The 22,328-nt window shown below is 43.4% G+C and overlaps 1 protein-coding gene across 3 annotated transcripts in view; it reads left to right on the top strand.

Moving 5' to 3' along the window:
- LOC128642474 (rho GDP-dissociation inhibitor 2) overlaps nucleotides 1-22,328 on the top strand; it is a 414,423-nt gene that overhangs the window by 311,911 nt on the left and 80,184 nt on the right. For all 3 annotated transcript variants that reach the window (XM_053695250.1, XM_053695251.1, XM_053695249.1), the window contains one exon: nucleotides 11,767-11,850. In XM_053695250.1, the coding sequence (XP_053551225.1) occupies nucleotides 11,767-11,850 (84 nt within the window). The remainder of the gene's footprint in view (nucleotides 1-11,766; nucleotides 11,851-22,328) is intronic.

Raw genomic sequence — 22,328 nt, 5'->3', positions numbered from 1 at the left:
TGAGCATAAGGCTGTAAAATACTAGCGCTCGGTCTACCACACACACGTTTAAAGTTCTGTTTTTGATGGCTATTTCCTCGGCTTGGAGAGTCTCTGAGTTATCTGCCTTACAATGTGATTCTCCTTATCTGATTTTCCATTGAGATAAAGTAGTTCTGCGTACAAAACCTGGGTTTTTACCTAAGGTAGTTTCTAACAAGAATATCAATCAAGAGATTGTTGTTCCATCATTGTGTCCTAATCCTTCTTCAAAGAAGGAACGCCTTTTACATAATCTGGACTTGGTCCATGCTTTAAAGTTTTACTTACAAGCTACTAAAGATTTTCGCCAAACATCTACACTGTTTGTTGTTTACTCTGGACAGAGGAGAGGTCAAAAAGCTTCGGCAACCTCTCTTTCTTTTTGGCTTTGGAGCGTAATACGCTTAGCCTATGAGACTGCTGGACAGCAGCCCCCTGAAAGGATTACAGCTCATTCTACTAGAGCTGTGGCTTCCACCTGGGCCTTTAAAAATGAGGCTTCTGTTGAACAGATTTGCAAGGCGGCGACTTGGTCTTCGCTTCATACCTTTTCAAAATGTTACAAATTTGATACTTTTGCTTCTTCTGAGGCTTTTTTTGGGAGAAAGGTTCTACAGGCAGTGGTTCCTTCCATTTAAGCCTGCCTTGTCCCTCCCTTCATCTGTGTACTTTAGCTTTGGTATTGGTATCCCACAAGTAATGGATGATCCGTGGACTGGATACACCTTACAAGAGAAAACATAATTTATGCTTACCTGATAAATTTATTTCTCTTGTGGTGTATCCAGTCCACGGCCTGCCCTGTCTTTTTAAGGCAGGTCTAAATTTGTAATTTAAACTACAGTCACCACTGCACCCTATGGTTTCTCCTTTCTCGGCTTGTTTCGGTCGAATGACTGGATATGGCAGTTAGGGGAGGAGCTATATAGCAGCTCTGCTGTGGGTGATCCTCTTGCAACTTCCTGTTGGGAAGGAGAATATCCCACAAGTAATGGATGATCCGTGGACTGGATACACCTTACAAGAGAAAGTGATAATAGGAGTAAATTAGAAAGTTGCTTAAAATTGCATGCTCTATCTAAATCATGAAAGAACATTTTTTGGGTTTAGTACCCCTTTAATAATCATAAATCAGAATGTGTTAAAGGGCATAGAACCAAGATAAAATGATTTTCAGTCTAGTCTGTAATAAGGTCCTTGCAAATATAATCAGCCAACTAGGCCTGTGCATTCGGATAATTCGTTATGATTCGAATATGGAAGGCGATGGCAGCTCATGCTTTCGTCTCTTTTCGGACCTGCATTTATTCTTGTGAAAGTGAAACGCACTAAGATCTGGATTTGCACATATTTTAGTGCGTTTCACTCAAATGCAGGTCCGAAAAGAGCCGAATGCGTGAGCTGCCGTCGCCTCCCGTATTCGGATCATAATGAATTATCTGAATCCACAGTCCTACAGCCAACTGTTATATCACAAACTAATTTTATTTTTTATCTCATACAGATGTATGGGAACAATTTTTATTTGATGATGAAAGATGAATCTGTAAATAGCAAATAGTGTTGAACGCTGAATTTTCTCTCCTACATCTCCTCTGAGAACAATAATGAGTGTCTTATCAAGTCTCTTGCTGGTAGCTATGTGTTATAATTGGCTTTTTTTTTTTTTTTTTAGACAGATGGTATAATTTAAGTCTTAGAATAGCACAGGAAGTGATCAACAATGCCTAGAATATGGCTGATTCCTTTGACTTTCATCGTTATTAATATTATTATGATTGTATATTTTTCTTGACAGTGATCAAGATTATGTTCCTCTGCCAACAATCCATTTTGGCTTTATAGTTATGGCACAAGACCAGAATCACAGTAAATGCAGAGATCAGAAGTTTATATAACCACTGCATAATCTATGTGTTTGGATTCTGTTCTTTTCATAAATGTGTTGGTATTATTACTACACAAACCTTAATGTAGACAATGTTCGCAACTGTTAGTGTCAGAGACAATAACACAGAACACTAATAATATATTTTATATATACATATGTACATATGTGAATGCACAAGAACCCTCTGTTAGTCACTCTGAATGCACAAGAACCCCCTGTCAGTCACTCTGAATGCACAAGAACCCCCTGTCAGTCACTCTGAATGCACAAGAACCCCCTGTCAGTCACTCTGAATGCACAAGAACCCCCTATCAGTCACTCTGAATGCACAAGAACCCTCATCAGTCACTCTGAATGCACAAGAACCCCCTGTCAGTCACTCTGAATGCACAAGAACCCCCTGTCAGTCACTCTGAATGCACAAGAACCCTCTGTCAGTCACTCTGAATGCACAAGAACCCTCTATCAGTCACTCTGAATGCACAAGAACCCCCTGTCAGTCACTCTGAATGCACAAGAACCCTCTGTCAGTCACTCTGAATGCACAAGAACCCTCTGTCAGTCACTCTGAATGCACAAGAACCCTCTGTCACCCTAAATGCAAAAGTTTGGGGCGATTAATGTCAGCAACTCCTGAGGTTGCGGAGAGGATTTATGGTTGCAGGCTTAGTATATTTTCTCATTGTCTATGTTGCCTGTATACTGCTGTATATATTTCTCACTTGCTGTTTCTTTCAAGCTTGTACCTGAGAAATTGAATTTTAGCTGTGTCTTTAACCCTGTATTGTGTGAAGCAACCCTTACTTTGCTATACTGTCTTTCCGTAGTGTAGGTCTCAATGTCGAGCAGAAGCATAAGGAACATATATTTATATTCCAGGAAAGCACTTTCATCTCATATTGTGTGTTAGGGCTGGGCGATATGGGAAGAAAAAATTATAAATCTATTTAAAAAAAAAAAAAAAAAAAAAATGCGATTTTCACGTCAGAACCTACATAAGCCTCATCAGCTCCCACTGTAACCCCGCACCCCCTGTGACCCCCCATAAGCCCCCCTCTGTAACCTACATAAGTCCCATCAGCTCCCACTGTAACCCCCCAATAAGCACTCCCTTTAACATCATAAGCACCACCTGTAACCACCATCAGCCCTCCTCCCTGTAACCCGCATCAGCCACAGCGCACCCCCCTCCCTGTAACCCGCATCAGCCACATCGCACCCCCCTCCCTGTAACCCGCATCAGCCACAGTGCTTCCCTGTAAGTCGGCCCCCCTCCCTGTAACCCGCATCAGCCACAGCGCACCCCCCTCCCTGTAACCCGCATCAGCCACAGCGCTTCCCTGTAAGTCGGCCCCCCTCCCTGTAACCTGCATCAGCCACAGCGCACCCCCCTCCCTGTAACCTGCATCAGCCACAGCGCTTCCCTGTAAGTCGGCCCCCTCCCTGTAACACGCATCAGCCACAGCGCACCCCCCTCCCTGTAACCTGCATCAGCCACAGCGCTTCCCTGTAAGTCGGCCCCCTCCCTGTAACCCGCATCAGCCACAGCGCACCCCCCTCCCTGTAACCCGCATCAGCCACAGTGCTTCCCTGTAAGTCAGCCCCCCTCCCTGTAACCCGCATCAGCCACAGCGCACCCCCCTCCCTGTAACCCGCATCAGCCACAGAGCTTCCCTGTAAGTCGGCCCCCCTCCCTGTAACCCGCATCAGCCACAGCGCACCCCCCTCCCTGTAACCTGCATCAGCCACAGCGCTTCCCTGTAAGTCGGCCCCCCTCCCTGTAACCTGCATCAGCTACAGCGCACCCCCCTCCCTGTAACCTGCATCAGCTACAGTGCACCCCCCTCCCTTTAACCCGCATCAGCCACAGCGCACCCCCCTCCCTGTAACCCGCATCAGCCACAGCGCTTCCCTGTAAGTTGGCCCCCCTCCCTGTAACCTGCATCAGCTACAGTGCACCCCCCTCCCTGTAACCCGCATCAGCCACAGCGCACCCCCCTCCCTGTAACCCGCATCAGCCACAGTGCTCCCCGGTAAGTCAGCTCAATGTCGAAAGGCGGGCATGGCAAGTCGGCGGCTCTCCTGTACGTCATAGGTGTCGTCAAATGGGGCGGGGCTAAAAATCGCATACTCTCGCAGTTTTAAAACTGCGGTTTAAAATTTCATCCGCGATTAATCGTGCAGCCCTATTGTGTGTCAACCTCTATTATTTGTTTCATACTTTAATTTTAGTTTCCTTTAAAGCCTTGTTATTCACTCTGGGGTGCATGTTCCCCTGGGGGTACCTAGAGCTTTGGAAATTAAGTTCTTAGTGGCTTGCACTTTAATTATTTTTTGCCCACATTCTGGGGTATACAAGATGACTCTTAAAGGACCAGTAATACAGCATATTTGCATAAGCAACAAATACATGCAAAAAATACAATGCAATAGAACTTTAGTCTGAACTTTAAATGAGTAGTAGATTTTTTTTTCTGACAAATTTCAAAGTTATGTCTCTTTCCACTCCCACTGCATCATGTGACAGCCATGAGCCAATCACAAATGCATATACTTATCTTCTGTGAAATCTTGCACATGCTCTTTAGGAGCTGGTGACTCAAATTGTAAATATAAAAAGACTGTGAACATTTTGGTAATGGAAGTAAAATGGAAAGTTTTTTTTTTTTTAAATTACCTGTTCTATCTGAATCATGAAAGTTTAATTTTTACTTAATTTTATACTTAAAGGGACACTAAACCCAATTTCTCTTGTTAAGTGTAGTCAGTCCACGGGTCATCCATTACTTATGGAATATATCTCTTCCTAACAGGAAGCTGCAAGAGGATCACCGAAGCAGAGCTGCTATATAGATCCTCCCCTCACATGTCATATTCAGTCATTCTCTTGCAGCCTAACTAAAGATAGGTCGCTGTGAGAGGTCTGTGGTGTTTTTTAACTTAGTTTATTTCTTCAATCAAAAGTTTGTTATTTTAAATGGCATCGGAGTGTGCTGTTTGTTCTCAGGCAGCATTAGAAGAAGAATCTGCCTGCGTTTTCTATGATCTTAGCAGACGTAACTAAGATCCACTGGCTGTTCTCATCTGAGGAGTGAGGTAACTTCAGAAAAGGGGAATAGCATGCAGGGCCCTCCTGCAAATGAGGTATGTGCAGTAAATTATTTTTCTGAGGAATGGAATTGACTGAGAAAATACTGCTGATACCAATGTAACGTAAGTTCAGCCTTAAATGCAGTGATAGCGACTGGTATTAGGCTCATGAGTGTGTGTACACTGAATGTATTTTTCTAAGGAATGGAATTGACTCTGAAAATACTGTTAATACTGAAATAATGTATGAGCCTTAACTGCAGTAAAAGCGACTGGTAGCAGGCTTATTAATAACACTTCATAACTTTTAAAATGTATGTTCAAAACGTTTACTGGCATGTTAATCGTTTTTTGTGAGGTACTTGGTGATAAAACTTATTGGGGCATGATTTTTACCACATGGCCATCTTTGTTTTCTGCATAGAAACAGTTATCTGAGCTTCCCCACTGTTGTAATATGAGTGGGAGGGGCCTATTTTAGCGCTTTTTTGCGCAGTAAAAATTCAGTCACAATCTGTCTACTTCATCCTCCATGATCCAGATCGTCTCTAGAGAGCTCAGGGGTCTTCAAAATTCATTTTGAGGGAGGTAATCAGTCACAGCAGACCTGTGACAGTGTGTTTTGACTGTGATAAAAACGTTAATTATTAAATTGTTATCCGTTTTTGGGTATTAAGGGGTTAATCATCCATTTGCTGGTGGGTGCAATCCTTTGCTAACTTAATACATTTACTGTGAAAAATTGGTTGCTATAACTATTTTGGTTCATTGTTATTTCAACTGTGACAGCTTTTTGTGCTTCTTAAAGGCACAGTAGCGTTTTTTATATTGCTTGTAAATTTATTTAGAAAAGTATTTCCAAGCTTGCTAGTCTCATTGCTAGTCTGTTTCAACATGTCTGACACAGTTGAATCTCTTTGTTCACTATGTTTAAAGGTCAATGTGGAGCCCAATAGAAATTTGTGTACTAATTGCATTGATGTTACTTTAAATAAAAGTCAATCTTTACATGTAAAGAAATTATCACCAGACAACGAGGGGGAAATTATGCCGACTAACTCTCCTCACGTGTCAGTACCTTTGCCTCCCGCTCAGGAGGTGCGTGATTTTGTGGCGCCAAGTACATCAGGGAGGCCCTTACAAATCACTTTGCAAGACATGGCTACTGTTATGACAGAAGTATTATCTAAATTGCCAGAACTAAGAGGCAAGCGTGATAGCTCTGGGTTAAGGACAGACCGCGCGGATGAAGTGAGAGCCATGTCAGATACTGCGTCACAGTTTGCAGAACATGAAGACGGAGAGCTTCATTCTGTGGGTGACGGATCTGATCCAGGGAGACTGGATTCAGAGATTTCTAATTTTAAATTTAAGCTTGAGAACCTCCGCATATTGCTAGGGGAGGTATTAGCGGCTCTGAATGATTGTAACACGGTTGCAATTCCAGAAAAATTATGTAGGTTGGATAGATACTATGCGGTACTGGTGTGTACTGACGTGTTTCCTATACCTAAAAGGCTTACAGAGATTATTAGCAAGGAGTGGGATAGACCTGGTGTGCCTTTTTCCCCTCCTCCCATATTTAGGAAAATGTTTCCTATAGACGCCACCACACGAGACTTATGGCAGACGGTCCCTAAGGTGGAGGGAGCAGTTTCTACTTTAGCTAAGCGTACCACTATCCCGGTGGAGGATAGTTGTGCCTTTTCAGATCCAATGGATAAGAAATTAGAGGGTTACCTTAAGAAAATGTTTGTTCAACAAGGTTTTATCTTACAGCCCCTTGCATGCATTGCGCCTGTCACTGCTGCGGCGGCGGCATTCTGGTTTGAGTCTCTGGAAGAGGCCATTCGCACAGCTCCATTGGATGAAATTATGAACAAGCTTAAAGCACTTAAGCTGGCTAACGCATTTGTTTCTGATGCCGTCGTACATTTAACCAAACTTACGGCTAAGAACTCCGGATTCGCCATCCAAGCGCGCAGAGCGCTATGGCTTAAATCCTGGTCAGCTGACGTGACTTCTAAATCTAAATTGCTTAATATTCCTTTCAAAGGGCAGACCTTATTCGGGCCCGGCTTGAAAGAAATTATAGCTGACATTACGGGAGGTAAGGGCCATGCTCTACCTCAGGACAGGGCCAAATCAAAGGCCAAACAGTCTAATTTTCGTGCCTTTCGTAACTTCAAGGCAGGAGCAGCATCAACTTCCTCCGCTCCAAAACAGGAAGGAGCTGTTGCTCGTTACAGGCAGGGCTGGAAAGTTAACCAGTCCTGGAACAAGGGCAAGCAGGCCAAGAAACCTGCTGCTGCCCCTAAGACAGCATGAAGAGAGGGCCCCCTATCCGGAAACGGATCTAGTGGGGGGCAGACTTTCTCTCTTCGCCCAGGCTTGGGCAAGAGATGTCCAGGATCCCTGGGCGTTGGAGATCATATCTCAGGGATATCTCTTGGACTTCAAAACTTCTCCTCCACGAGGGAGATTTCATCTTTCAAGGTTATCAGCAAACCAAATAAAGAAAGAGGCGTTTCTACGCTGTGTACAAGACCTCTTACTAATGGGGGTGATCCACCCAGTTCCGCGGACGGAACACGGGCAAGGATTCTATTCAAATCTATTTGTGGTTCCCAAGAAAGAGGGAACCTTCAGACCAATCTTGGACTTAAAAATCCTAAACAAATTCCTAAGAGTTCCATCATTCAAAATGGAAACTATTCGAACCATCCTTCCCATGATCCAAGAGGGTCAGTACATGACCACAGTGGACTTAAAGGATGCCTACCTTCACATACCGATTCACAAGGATCATTATCGGTACCTTAGATTTGCTTTCCTAGACAGGCATTACCAGTTTGTAGCTCTTCCCTTCGGATTAGCTACGTCTCCAAGAATCTTTACAAAAGTTCTGGGCTCACTTCTGGCGGTACTAAGACCGCGAGGCATAGCGCTGACTCCGTACCTAGACGACATTCTGATACAAGCGTCAAGTTTTCAAACTGCCAAGTCTCATACAGAGATAGTTCTGGCATTTCTGAGGTCGCATGGGTGGAAGGTGAACGTGGAAAAGAGTTCTCTATTACCACTTACAAGGGTTCCCTTTCTAGGGACTCTTATAGATTCTGTAGAGATGAAAATTTACCTGACAGAGGCCAGGTTATCAAAACTTCTAAATGCTTGCCGTGTCCTTCATTCCATTCAACACCCGTCAGTAGCTCAGTACATGGAAGTAATCGGCTTAATGGTAGCGGCAATGGACATAGTACCATTTGCGTGCCTGCATCTCAGACCGCTGCAATTGTGCATGCTAAGTCAGTGGAACGGAGATTACTCAGATTTGTCCCCCCTACTAAATCTGGATCAAGAGACCAGAGATTCTCTCCTATGGTGGCTTTCTCGGCCACATCTGTCCAAGGGGATGACCTTTCGCAGGCCAGGTGTGACGATTGTAACAACAGACGCCAGCCTTCTAGGCTGGGGCGCAGTCTGGAACTCCCTGAAGGCTCAGGGATTATGGACTCAGGAGGAGAAACTCCTCCCAATAAATATTCTGGAATTAAGAGCAATATTCAATGCTCTCCTAGCTTGGCCTCAGTTAGCAACTCTGAGGTTCATCAGATTTCAGTCGGACAACATCACGACTGTGGCTTACATCAACCATCAAGGGGGAACCAGAAGTTCCCTAGCGATGTTGGAAGTCTCAAAGATAATTCGCTGGGCAGAGTCTCACTCTTGCCACCTGTCAGTGATTTACATCCCAGGCGTGGAGAACTGGGAGGCGGATTTTCTAAGTCGCCAGACTTTTCATCCGGGAGAGTGGGAACTTCATCCGGAGGTCTTTGCTCAACTGATTCATCGTTGGGGCAAACCAGATCTGGATCTCATGGCGTCTCGCCAGAACGCCAAGCTTCCTTGTTACGGATCCAGGTCCAGGGACCCGGGAGCGGTGCTGATAGATGCTCTGACAGCCCCTTGGGTCTTCAACATGGCTTATGTGTTTCCACCATTTCCGATGCTTCCTCGTTTGATTGCCAAGATCAAACAGGAGACAGCTTCGGTGATTCTGATAGCGCCTGCGTGGCCACGCAGGACCTGATATGCAGACCTAGTGGACATGTCGTCCTGTCCACCGTGGTCTCTGCCTCTGAGACAGGACCTTCTAATTCAGGGTCCTTTCAACCATCCAAATCTAATTTCTCTGAGGCTGACTGCATGGAGATTGAACGCTTGATTCTATCAAAGCGTGGCTTCTCGGAGTCGGTTATTGATACCTTAATACAGGATAGGAAGCCTGTTACCAGAAAAATTTACCATAAGATATGGCGTAAATATTTATATTGGTGCGAATCCAAGTGTTACTCATGGAGTAAGGTTAGGATTCCTAGGATATTGTCCTTTCTACAAGAGGGTTTAGAAAAGGGCTTATCTGCTAGTTCGTTAAAGGGACAGATTTCTGCTCTGTCTATTCTTCTACACAAACGTCTGGCTGAAGTTCCAGACGTTCAGGCTTTTTGTCAGGCTTTAGCTAGGATTAAGCCTGTGTTTAAGACTGTTGCTCCGCCGTGGAGCTTAAACTTAGTTCTTAACGTTCTTCAAGGCGTTCCATTTGAACCCCTTCATTCCATTGATATCAAGCTGTTATCCTGGAAGGTTCTGTTTTTGATGGCTATTTCCTCGGCTCGAAGAGTCTCTGAGTTATCTGCCCTACACTGTGATTCTCCTTATCTGATTTTTCATTCAGACAAGGTAGTTCTGCGTACTAAACCTGGGTTCTTACCTAAGGTAGTTACTAACAGGAATATCAATCAAGAGATGATTGTTCCATCACTGTGTCCTAACCCTTCTTCAAAGAAGGAACAACTTTTGCATAATCTGGACGTAGTCCGTGCCCTGAAGTTCTATTTGCAGGCAACTAAAGATTTTCGTCAAACTTCTTCCCTGTTTGTCGTTTACTCTGGACAGAGAAGAGGTCAAAAGGCTTCGGCTACCTCTCTCTCTTTTTGGCTTCGTAGCATAATACGTTTAGCCTATGAGACTGCTGGACAGCAGCCTCCTGAAAGGATTACAGCTCATTCTACTAGAGCTGTGGCTTCCACCTGGGCTTTTAAAAATGAGGCCTCTGTTGAACAGATTTGCAAGGCTGCAACTTGGTCTTCACTTCACACTTTTTCAAAATTTTACAAATTTGACACTTTTGCTTCTTCGGAGGCTATTTTTGGGAGAAAGGTACTTCAGGCAGTGGTTCCTTCTGTTTAATGTTCCTGCCTTGTCCCTCCCTTCATCGGCTTCGGCTACCTCTCTCTCTTTTTGGCTTCGTAGCATAATACGTTTAGCCTATGAGACTGCTGGACAGCAGCCTCCTGAAAGGATTACAGCTCATTCTACTAGAGCTGTGGCTTCCACCTGGGCCTTTAAAAATGAGGCCTCTGTTGAACAGATTTGCAAGGCTGCAACTTGGTCTTCACTTCACACTTTTTCAAAATTTTACAAATTTGACACTTTTGCTTCTTCGGAGGCTATTTTTGGGAGAAAGGTACTTCAGGCAGTGGTTCCTTCTGTTTAATGTTCCTGCCTTGTCCCTCCCTTCATCCGTGTACTTTAGCTTTGGTATTGGTATTCCATAAGTAATGGATGACCCGTGGACTGACTACACTTAACAAGAGAAAACATAATTTATGCTTACCTGATAAATTTATTTCTCTTGTAGTGTAGTCAGTCCACGGCCCGCCCTGTCTTTAAGGCAGATCTAAATTTTAATTAAACTCCAGTCACCACTGCACCCTATGGTTTCTCCTTTCTCGTCTGGTTTTGGTCGAATGACTGAATATGACATGTGAGGGGAGGAGCTATATAGCAGCTCTGCTTGGGTGATCCTCTTGCAGCTTCCTGTTAGGAAGAGATATATTCCATAAGTAATGGATGACCCGTGGACTGACTACACTACAAGAGAAATAAATTTATCAGGTAAGCATAAATTATGGTTTTTTTTTTTTCGTGATTCAGATAGAGTATGACATTTTAAGCAACGTTCTAATTTACTCCTATTATCAATATTTCTTCATTCTCTTGCTATCTTTATTTGAAAAAAAAGGCATCTAAGCTAAGGAGCCAGACAATTTTTGGTTCAGCTCCCTGGACAGCACTTGTTTATTGGTGGGTGAATTTATCTACCAATCAGAACAACCCAGGTTGTTCACCAAAAATGGGCCACCATCTAAACTTACATTCTTGCTTTTCAAATAAAGATACAAAGAGAATGAAGACAATTTAATAATAGGAGTAAATTAGAAAGTTGCTTAAAATTGCATACTCTATCTGAATCACGAAAGAAAAATTTGGGTTCACTGACCCTTTAAAGGGACACAAGTCAAAATTTAACTTTCATGATTCAGATAGAGTGATTTAGATTGAGAATAACATTTTAAGAGATTACTAAATATATTTCATTCTCTTCCTATCCTTTGTTGAAAAGTATATTTAGGTAGGCTTATGAGCAGCAATGCACTACTGGGAGCTAGCTGCTGATTGCTGGCAGTACATATATGCCTCTTGTCATTGGCTCACTGTATATGTTCAAGTAGTTCCCATAGTGCAATGTTTCTCTGGAGTTGACCTTAATGCCTGCCGTGGCCTTAAACATAAAGTTAAACACATAGTTATATGTAGCAGTCCAATAATAAAATGCTCTCATACATTAGAGCGTTTACATGTCACTTTAATGTCACTTTAAGCCTGGTGTTAACCTATAATTATTTATGTTTTATCAGATCCTAATGCTCCCAACGTTCAAGTGACAAGACTGACCCTAGTCTGTGATGACGCACCTGGACCAATCACTATGGATCTTACAGGTAAATTAGCTTTATTATAATGTTGCTGTGTTTTGTGTATTTAGGTGAACTGAATAAACTAACTTTTAATGTTTTGCTCTCTCTTTGTAGTGATATTGCTGTCTAATATAGTGTATGAATCAGGATATCAACCATCTAACAAATTAGATTTCTGCTATATAATTGTATATACTATTTATAGCATGATTAGCTTTATATAAAAATGTACAATGTAAACACTTTACATGCCATTATTTAGTTTTTAAAGAAAATGGGGATTGAGAAATTTTGTAATAAACAAATATAACACTAAAGAGCTGTTTAAGTACTTTTTTCTTTTGCATGATGTACCGAGTCCACAGATTCATCCTAACTTGTGGGATATTGTCCTTCCTGACAGGAAGTAGCAAAGATAGCACCATAGCAGAGCTGTCTATATAGCTCCCCCCTTAACTCCACCCCCCAGTCATTCTCTTTGCTGTCTCTAAGCAGGAAGAGTAAAGAGAAGAGGTGTTAAATTGTTAGTTTTATTTTATCTTCAATCAAGTGTTTGTTATTTTTAAATGGTACCGGTGTTGTACTATTTACTCTCAGGCAGGACATAGATGAAGATTTCTGCCTGGAGGATGATGACAAGAAAACTTCAGTGTGAGGAACGGTTTCTTGCTATACAGCAATGAGGTATGTTCAGTCATATTTTCTGCAGAGACTGTGTTAGCTCAGAAAGGCTGACAGTGTCCCAATTAAGGGAAGGGGAAGCAGTAATCCTAGTGATATCAGAGGTTTTTACTAGCTTGCATAAAGGGTTAATTTTTTGTGGGCACTCAGTTTGTTATGTGAATTTGGGACAAATGTTTTTGTGTCTGGGAGTAACATTTTCTGTTTTATGGGACATTTGCTTGAGGGTTCTTTGGGGTTGTTTATAACCCATATGGCTTTCGGGCAGGGTTTTTTAGTTTTGTGTAGGCCCCAGCAACGAGTGAGGTGGGAAGGGCCTACATTTACAAGCAGCAAGCAACTTCTCCTGAGAGTCTTCTGAGGGACTAATTGAAGCTTTAAACCCCATATTATCGTTTCATAAGGGCAGGTAGGGCCACAGCAGAGCTGTGGCAAGGTGCTTATAGGAGTGTTTAACCGGTTTTACACATTTTTCAATCTGTTTTTTTCATTTGGGGGTTTATTGCTTATTAACTTGTGGTGCAATCCTTCTAAAGCTTAGTGGGTACACTGTTAAAATGTCACTGTTTTTTTCATTAAATAAAGTGTTTTCCAAGCTTGCTTGCTTTGTTACTAGTCTGTTAAACATGTCTGACACTGAGGAAACTCATTGTTCAATTTGTTTAGAAGCCATTGTGGAACCCCCTCTTAGAATGTGTCCCACTTGTACTGATATGTCTATAAATTGCAAACAGCATATTTTGACTTATAAAAGTTTGGCATTAGATGATTCTCAGACAGAAGGAAATCAGGTTTTGCCATCTAGTTCTCCCCAAGTGTCACAACCAGTAACGCCCGCACAAGCGACGCCAAGTACTTCTAGTGCGTCTAATTCTTTCATCTTGCAAGATATGGCTTCAGTTATGAATACTACCCTCACAGAGGTCTTATCTAAGCTGCCTGGGTTGCAAGGGAAGCGCAGTAGCTCTGGGTTAAGAACAAATGCTGAGCCTTCTGACGCTTTAGTAGCCGTATCCGATATTCCCTCACAATGTTCTGAAGTAGGGATGAGGGATTTGCTGTCTGAGGGAGAGATTTCTGATTCAGGAAAGATGTTCTCTCAGACAGATTCAGATATGACGGCATTTAAATTTAAGCTAGAGCACCTCTGCTTATTGCTCATGGAGGTTTTAGCTACTCTGGATGATTGTGACCCTATTGTAGTTCCAGAGAAATTGTGTAAAATGGACAAATATTTAGAGGTTCCTGTTTACACTGATGTGTTTCCGGTCCCTAAGAGGATTTTGGACATTGTTACTAAGGAGTGGGATAAACTAGGTATTCCATTCTCTCCCCCTCATGTTTTTAAGAAAATGTTTCCCTTTTCTAACACCATAAAGGACTTATGGCAGATGGTCCCTAAGGTGGAGGGAGCTATTTCTACCCTGGCTAAGCGTACAACTATACATATTGAAGACAGTTGTGCTTTCATTGATCCTATGGATAAAAAATTAGAGGGTCTCCTAAAGAAAATTTTTGTTCATCAAGGTTTTCTTCTTCAACCTATAGCATGCATTGTTCCTGTAACCACTGCAGCTGCCTTTTGGTTTGAGGCTCTAGAAGAGGCTCTTCAGATGGAGACCCCACTAGATGATATTTTAGACAGAATTAAGTTCTTAAGTTGGCTAATTCTTTTATTACAGACGCCGCTTTTCATCTTGCTAAATTAGCGGCTAAGAATTCAGGTTTTGCCATTTTAGCGCGTAAAGCGTTATGGCTTAAGTCCTGGTCAGCTGATGTGTCATCTAAATCTTAGCTTTTGTCCATCCCTTTCAAAGGTAAGAACCTATTCGGGCCTGCATTGAAAGAGATCATTTCAGACATTACTGGAGGGAAGGGTCATACCCTCCCTCAGGATAAGTCAAATAAGACAAGCACCAAACAAAATACTTTTCGTTCCTTTCGAAACTTCAAGGGTGGTTCCTCTACCTCTTCCCCTGCTGCATAGCAAGAGGGGAACTTTGCTCAATCCAAGCCAACCTGGAGACCTAATCAGGCTTGGAACAAGGGTAAACAGGCCAGAAAGCCTGCTGCTGCCACTAAGTCAGCATGAAGGGGTAGCCCCCGATCCGGGACCGGATCTAGTAGGGGACAGACTCTCTCTCTTTCCTCGGGCCTGGGCAAGAGACGTTCAGGATTCCTGGGCAGTAGAAATTGTAACCCAGGGATACCTTCTAGATTTCAGGAATTCCCCTCCAAGGGGGAGGTTCCATCTTTCTCAATTGTCTGTAAACCCGACAAAAAGAGAGGCGTTCTTACGCTGTGTAGAAGACCTTTCTCCAACATTGGTGTGTCCGGTCCACGGTTTCATCTTTACTTGTGGGATATTCTCCTCCCCTACAGGGAATGGCAAGGAGAGCACACAGCAAGAGCTGTCCATATAGCTCCCCCTCTGGCTCCGCCCCCCTGTCATTCTCCTTGCCGCTCTGAACAAGTAGCATCTCCACGGGGATGGTGAGGAGTTTGTGGTGTTAGTTGTAGTTTTTTATTTCTTCTATCAAGAGTTTGTTATTTTGAAATAGTACTGGTATGTACTATTTACTCTGAAGCAGAAAGAGATGAAGAGTTCTGTTTAAAAGAGGAGTATGATTTTAGCAGCAGTAACTAAAATCAGTTGCTGTTCCCACGCAGGACTGTTGAGCTGAGAGAACTTCAGTTGGGGGGAACAGTTTGCAGACTTTTCTGCTCAAGGTATGACTAGCCATTTTTCTAACAAGACTGTGTAATGCTGGAAGGCTGTCATTTTCCCTCATGGGGATCGGTAAGCCATTTTCTTATACTCAGAAAGAATAAAGGGCTTATTATGGGCTATTAACTGGTGGACACTCTTAAGGGCTAAATCGATTGTTTATTTAAGTTGTTTTTTAAAGTTTGAAGTAGTTTTCACACTTTTATTGTTTGGGGAATGTTTTTATCGCCAGGCACTAGTTAAGACACCTTCCCAGTCAGGAAGGGCCTTTCACTGTAGTAGGCAGAGCCTCATTTTCGCGCCATTGTGCAGTTTCTTTTGAGTGCAGTGCATGCAGCTGCATGTGTGAGGGTCTGGTATCCACTGAAAACGTTCCTAGAAGGCTTGAATTGGTATTGTATACCCCCCTGGGATAGGTGAAGTCGCAACAAAGGCTGTGGCTGGGACTGTAGTGGGGTTAAAATTGCAAACGGCTCCGGTTTCCACATTTTAAGGGTTAACAGCTTGAAAATTGGGGTGCAATACTTTGAATGCATTAAGACACTGTGGTGAAAATTTGGTAAAGATTGGATAATTCCTTCATAGTTTTTCACATATTCAGTAATAAAGTGTGCCCTGTTTAACATTTAAAGAGACAGTAACGGTTTTGTTTTAAAACGGTTTTTGTGCTTTATTAACCAGTTTAAGCCTGTTTAACATGTCTGTACCTTCAGATAGATCATGTTCTGTATGTATGGAAGCCAATGTGGTTCCCCCTTCAAATATATGTGATAATTGTGCCATGGCGTCCAAACACAGTAAGGACAGTACTGTCACAAATAGTAAGGTTGCCCAGGATGATTCCTCAGATGAAGGAAGTAGGGATAGTTCTACATCTTCTCCTTCTGTGTCTATACCAGTTATGCCCGCGCAGGCGACCCCTAGTACTTCTAGCGCGCCAATGCTTGTTACTATGCAACAATTGACGGCAGTAATGGATAACTCCATAGCTAATATTTTATCCTAAATGCCTGCATTTCAGAGAAAGCGCGATTGCTCAGTTTTAAACACTGTAGAGCAGGAGGGCGCTGATGATAATTTTTCTGTCATACCCTCACACCAGTCTGAAGTGGCAGTGAGGGAGGGTTTGTCAGATGGAGAAATTTCTGATACAGGAAGAATTTCTCAGCAGGCAGAACCTGATGTGACATTTAAATTTAAATTAGAGCATCTCCGCGCATTACTTAAGGAGGTGCTATCTACTCTGGATGATTGTGACAATCTGGTCATCCCAGAAAAATTGTGCAAGATGGACAAGTTCCTAGAGGTCCCGGTGCACCCTGATGCCTTTCCGATACCTAAAAGGGTGGCGGACATAGTGAATAAGGAGTGGGAGAAGCCAGGCATACCTTTTGTCCCTCCTCCTATATTTAAGAAATTGTTCCCTATGGTCGACCCCAGGAAGGACACATGGCAAACAGTCCCTAAGGTCGAGGGGGCGGTTTCTACACTAGCCAAACGCACGACCATTCCCATTGAGGACAATTGTGCTTTCAAAGATCCTATGGATAAAAAATTGGAGGGTTTGCTTAAAAAGATTTTTGTACAGCAAGGTCACCTCCTTCAACCTATTTCGTGCATTATTCCTGTCACTACAGCGGCGTGGTTCTGGTTCGAGGAACTGGAAAAGTCGCTCAGTAGGGAGACTCCGTATGAGGAGGTCATGGACAGAATTCACGCACTTAAGTTAGCTAATTCCTTTATTTTAGACGCTGCTTTGCAGTTAGCGAGACTAGCGACGAAAAATTCAGGCTTTGCAATTGTGGCGCGCAGAGCGCTCTGGCTAAAGTCTTGGTCGGTGGATGTATCTTCCAAGACAAAATTGCTTATTATCCCTTTCAAAGGTAAGACCCTTTTTGGGCCAGAATTGAAAGAAATTATTTCAGACATCACTGGGGGAAAGGGCCATACCCTCCCACAAGATAGGCCTTTCAAGGCTAAGAATAAGTCCAATTTTCGTTCCTTTCGCAATTTCAGGAACGGACCAGCTTCCAACTCTGCGGCCTCTAGACAAGAGGGTAACGCTTCCCAGACTAAACCAGCTTGGAAACCAATGCAAGGCTGGAACAAGGGTAAACAGGCCAAGAAGCCTGTTGCTGCTACCAAAACAGCATGAAGGGGTAGCCCCCGATCCGGAACCGGATCTAGTAGGGGGCAGACTCTCTCTCTTTGCTCAGGCTTGGGCAAGAGATGTTCAGGATCCCTGGGCACTAGAAATAGTCTCTCAGGGTTATCTTCTGGAATTCAAGGAACTACCCCCAAGGGGAAGGTTCCACATGTCTCACTTATCTTCAAACCAAATAAAGAGACAGGCATTCTTACATTGTGTAGAAGACCTGTTAAAGATGGGAGTGATACACCCAGTTCCAACTGTGGAACAAGGTCAGGGGTTTTACTCAAATCTGTTTGTAGTTCCCAAAAAAAGAGGGAACTTTCAGTCCAATTCTGGATTTAAAAATTCTAAACAAATTTCTCAGAGTTCCATCGTTCAAAATGGAAACCATTCGAACAATTTTACCTACAATCCAGGAGGGTCAGTATATGACTACCGTGGATTTAAAGGATGCGTATCTACATATTCCTATCCACAAAGATCATCATCAGTTCCTAAGGTTCGCCTTTCTGGACAAACATTATCAGTTTGTGGCTCTCCCATTCGGACTAGCCACTGCTCCCAGAATTTTCACAAAGGTGCTCGGGTCCCTTCTAGCAGTTCTAAGACCAAGGGGCATTGCAGTGGCACCTTATCTGGACGACATTCTAATTCAAGCGTCGTCTCTTTCCAAGGCAAAGGCTCATACAGACATTGTTCTAGCCTTTCTCAGATCTCACGGGTGGAAGGTGAAAAGAGTTCCCTGTCTCCGTCGACAAGAGTTCCCTTTTTGGGAACAATAATAGATTCTTTAGAAATTAAGATCTTCTTGACAGAGGTCAGAAAGTCAAAGCTTCTAAACGCTTGTCAAGTTCTCTCTATTCTGCAGCCTTCCATAGCTCAGTGCATGGAAGTAGTAGGGTTGATGGTTGCAGCAATGGACATAGTTCCTTTTGCTCAAATTCATCTAAGACCATTACAACCGTGCATGCTCAAGCAGTGGAATGGGGACTATACAGACTTGTCTCCAAAGATTCTAACAGACCAGAGTGGGTCATTGTCATGACCGACGCCAGTCTATTAGGCTGGGGCGCGGTCTGGGATTCCCTGAAAGCTTAGGGTTTATGGTCTCGGGAAGAGTCTCTTCTCCCGATCAACATCCTGGAACTGAGAGCGATATTCAATGCTCTCCGGGCTTGGCCTCAACTAGCGAAGGCCGGATTCATAAGATTCCAGTCAGACAACATGACGACTGTAGCTTACATCAACCATCAGGGGGGAACAAGGAGTTCCTTGGCGATGAGAGAGGTATCCAAAATAATCAAATGGGCGGAGGATCACTCCTGCCACCTATCTGCAATCCACATCCCAGGAGTAGACAACTGGGAGGCGGATTATCTGAATCGTCAGACTTTCCATCCGGGGGAGTGGGAACTCCACCCGGAGGTGTTTGCCCAGTTGACTCAATTATGGGGCATTCCAGACATGGATCTGATGGCGTCCCGTCAGAACTTCAAGGTTCCTTGCTACTGGTCCAGATCCAGGGATCCCAAGGCGACTAGTGGATGCATTAGTGGCGCCTTGGTCGTTCAACCTAGCTTATGTGTTTCCACCGTTCCCTCTCCTTCCCAGGCTTGTAGCCAGGATCAAACAGGAGAAGGCCTCAGTGATTCTGATAGCTCCTGCGTGGCCGCGCAGGACTTGGTATGCAGACCTGGTGAATATGTCATCGGCTCCACCAGGATATTCTAGTACAAGGTCCATTCGAACATCCAAATCTAGTTTCTCTGCAGCTGACTGCTTGGAAATTGAACGTTTGATTTTATCCAAGCGTGGGTTTTCAGATTCAGTGATAGATACTCTGGTCCAAGCCAGATAACCTGTGACTAGAAAGACTTACCATAAAATATGGAAAAGATATATCTGTTGGTGTGAATCCAAGGGATTCTCCTGGAGTAAGATTAAAATTCCTAAGATCCTCTCCTTTCTCCAAGAAGGTTTGGATAAGGGATTGTCAGCGAGTTCTCTAAAAGGACAGATTTCTGCTTTATCTGTCTTGTTACACAAACGACTGGCAGCTGTGCCAGATGTACAAGCTTTTGTACAGGCTTTGGTCAGAATCAAGCCTGTTTACAGACCCTTGACTCCTCCTTGGAGTCTAAATTTAGTTCTTTCAGTTCTTCAAGGGGTTCCGTTTGAACCCTTACATTCCATAGATATCAAGTTACTATCTTGGAAAGTTCTGTTTCTCCAACATAGGTGTGTCCGGTCCACGGCGTCATCCTTACTTGTGGGATATTCTCTTCCCCAACAGGAAATGGCAAAGAGCCCAGCAAAGCTGGTCACATGATCCCTCCTAGGCTCCGCCTACCCCAGTCATTCTCTTTGCCGTTGTACAGGCAACATCTCCACGGAGATGGCTTAGAGTTTTTTAGTGTTTAACTGTAGTTTTTATTATTCAATCAAGAGTTTGTTATTTTGAAATAGTGCTGGCATGTACTATTTACTCAGAAACAGAAAAGAGATGAAGATTTCTGTTTGTATGAGGAAAATGATTTTAGCAACCGTCACTAAAATCCATGGCTGTTCCACACAGGACTGTTGAGAGCAATTAACTTCAGTTGGGGGAACAGTGAGCAGTCTCTTGCTGCTTGAGGTATGACACATTCTAACAAGACGATGTAATGCTGGAAGCTGTCATTTTCCCTATGGGATCCGGTAAGCCATGTTTATTACGATCGTAAATAAGGGCTTCACAAGGGCTTATTAAGACTGTAGACTTTTTCTGGGCTAAATCGATTCATTATTAACACATATTTAGCCTTGAGGAATCATTTTATCTGGGTATTTTGATATAATAATATCGGCAGGCACTGTTTTAGACATCTTATTCTTAGGGGCTTTCCCAAAGCATAGGCAGAGCCTCATTTTCGCGCCGGTGTGGCGCACTTGTTTTTGAGAGGCATGGCATGCAGTCGCATGTGAGAGGAGCTCTGATACTTAGAAAAGGCTTTCTGAAGGCGTCATTTGGTATCGTATTCCCCTTTGGGCTTGGTTGGGTCTCAGCAAAGCAGATACCAGGGACTGTAAAGGGGTTAAAGTTCAAAACGGCTCCGGTTCCGTTATTTTAAGGGTTAAAGCTTCCAAATTTGGTGTGCAATACTTTTAAGGCTTTAAGACACTGTGGTGAAAATTTGGTGAATTTTGAACAATTCCTTCATGTTTTTTCGCAATTGCAGTAATAAAGTGTGTTCAGTTTAAAATTTAAAGTGACAGTAACGGTTTTATTTTAAAACGTTTTTTGTACTTTGTTATCAAGTTTATGCCTGTTTAACATGTCTGAACTACCAGATAGACTGTGTTCTGAATGTGGGGAAGCCAGAATTCCTATTCATTTAAATAAATGTGATTTATGTGACAATGACAATGATGCCCAAGATGATTCCTCAAGTGAGGGGAGTAAGCATGGTACTGCATCATTCCCTCCTTCGTCTACACGAGTCTTGCCCACTCAGGAGGCCCCTAGTACATCTAGCGCGCCAATACTCCTTACTATGCAACAATTAACGGCTGTAATGGATAATTCTGTCAAAAACATTTTAGCCAAAATGAACACTTATCAGCGTAAGCGCGATTGCTCTGTTTTAGATACTGAAGAGCATGACGACGCTGATAATAATATTTCTGAAGGGCCCCTAACCCAGTCTGATGGGGCCAGGGAGGTTTTGTCTGAGGGAGAAATTACTGATTCAGGGAACATTTCTCAACAAGCTGAACCTGATGTGATTGCATTTAAATTTAAGTTGGAACATCTCCGCATTCTGCTTAAGGAGGTATTATCCACTCTGGATGATTGTGACAAGTTGGTCATCCCAGAGAAACTATGTAAAATGGACAAGTTCCTAGAGGTGCCGGGGCTCCCAGAAGCTTTTCCTATACCCAAGCGGGTGGCGGACATTGTTAATAAAGAATGGGAAAGGCCCGGTATTCCTTTCGTCCCTCCCCCCATATTTAAAAAATTGTTTCCTATGGTCGACCCCAGAAAGGACTTATGGCAGACAGTCCCCAAGGTCGAGGGAGCGGTTTCCACTTTAAACAAACGCACCACTATACCCATAGAGGATAGTTGTGCTTTCAAAGATCCTATGGATAAAAAATTAGAAGGTTTGCTTAAGAAAATGTTTGTTCAGCAGGGTTACCTTCTACAACCAATTTCATGCATTGTCCCTGTCGCTACAGCCGCATGTTTCTGGTTCGATGAGCTGATAAAGGCGGTCGATAGTGATTCTCCTCCTTATGAGGAGATTATGGACAGAATCAATGCTCTCAAATTGGCTAATTCTTTCACCCTAGACGCCACTTTGCAATTGGCTAGGTTAGCGGCTAAGAATTCAGGGTTTGCTATTGTGACGCGCAGAGCGCTTTGGTTGAAATCTTGGTCGGCTGATGCGTCTTCCAAGAACAAACTACTTAACATTCCTTTCAAGGGGAAAACGCTGTTTGGCCCTGACTTGAAAGAGATTATCTCTGATATCACTGGGGGTAAGGGCCACGCCCTTCCTCAGGATCGGCCTTTCAGGGCAAAAAATAAACCTAATTTTCGTCCCTTTCGTAGAAACGGACCAACCCTAAGTGCTACGTCCTCTAAGCAAGAGGGTAATACTTCTCAAGCCAAGCCAGCTTGGAGACCAATGCAAGGCTGGAACAAGGGAAAGCAGGCCAAGAAACCTGCCACTGCTACCAAGACAGCATGAAATGTTGGCCCCCGATCCGGGACCGGATCTGGTGGGGGGCAGACTCTCTCTCTTCGCTCAGGCTTGGGCAAGAGATGTTCTGGATCCTTGGGCGCTAGAAATAGTCTCCCAAGGTTATCTTCTGGAATTTAAGGGACTTCCCCCAAGGGGGAGGTTCCACAGGTCTCAGTTGTCTTCAGACCACATAAAAAGACAGGCATTCTTACAT

Source organism: Bombina bombina, chromosome 11 (genome assembly GCF_027579735.1).
Source record: "Bombina bombina isolate aBomBom1 chromosome 11, aBomBom1.pri, whole genome shotgun sequence".
NCBI lineage: Eukaryota > Metazoa > Chordata > Amphibia > Anura > Bombinatoridae > Bombina > Bombina bombina.
This window is presented reverse-complemented; position numbering and strand designations above follow the sequence as displayed.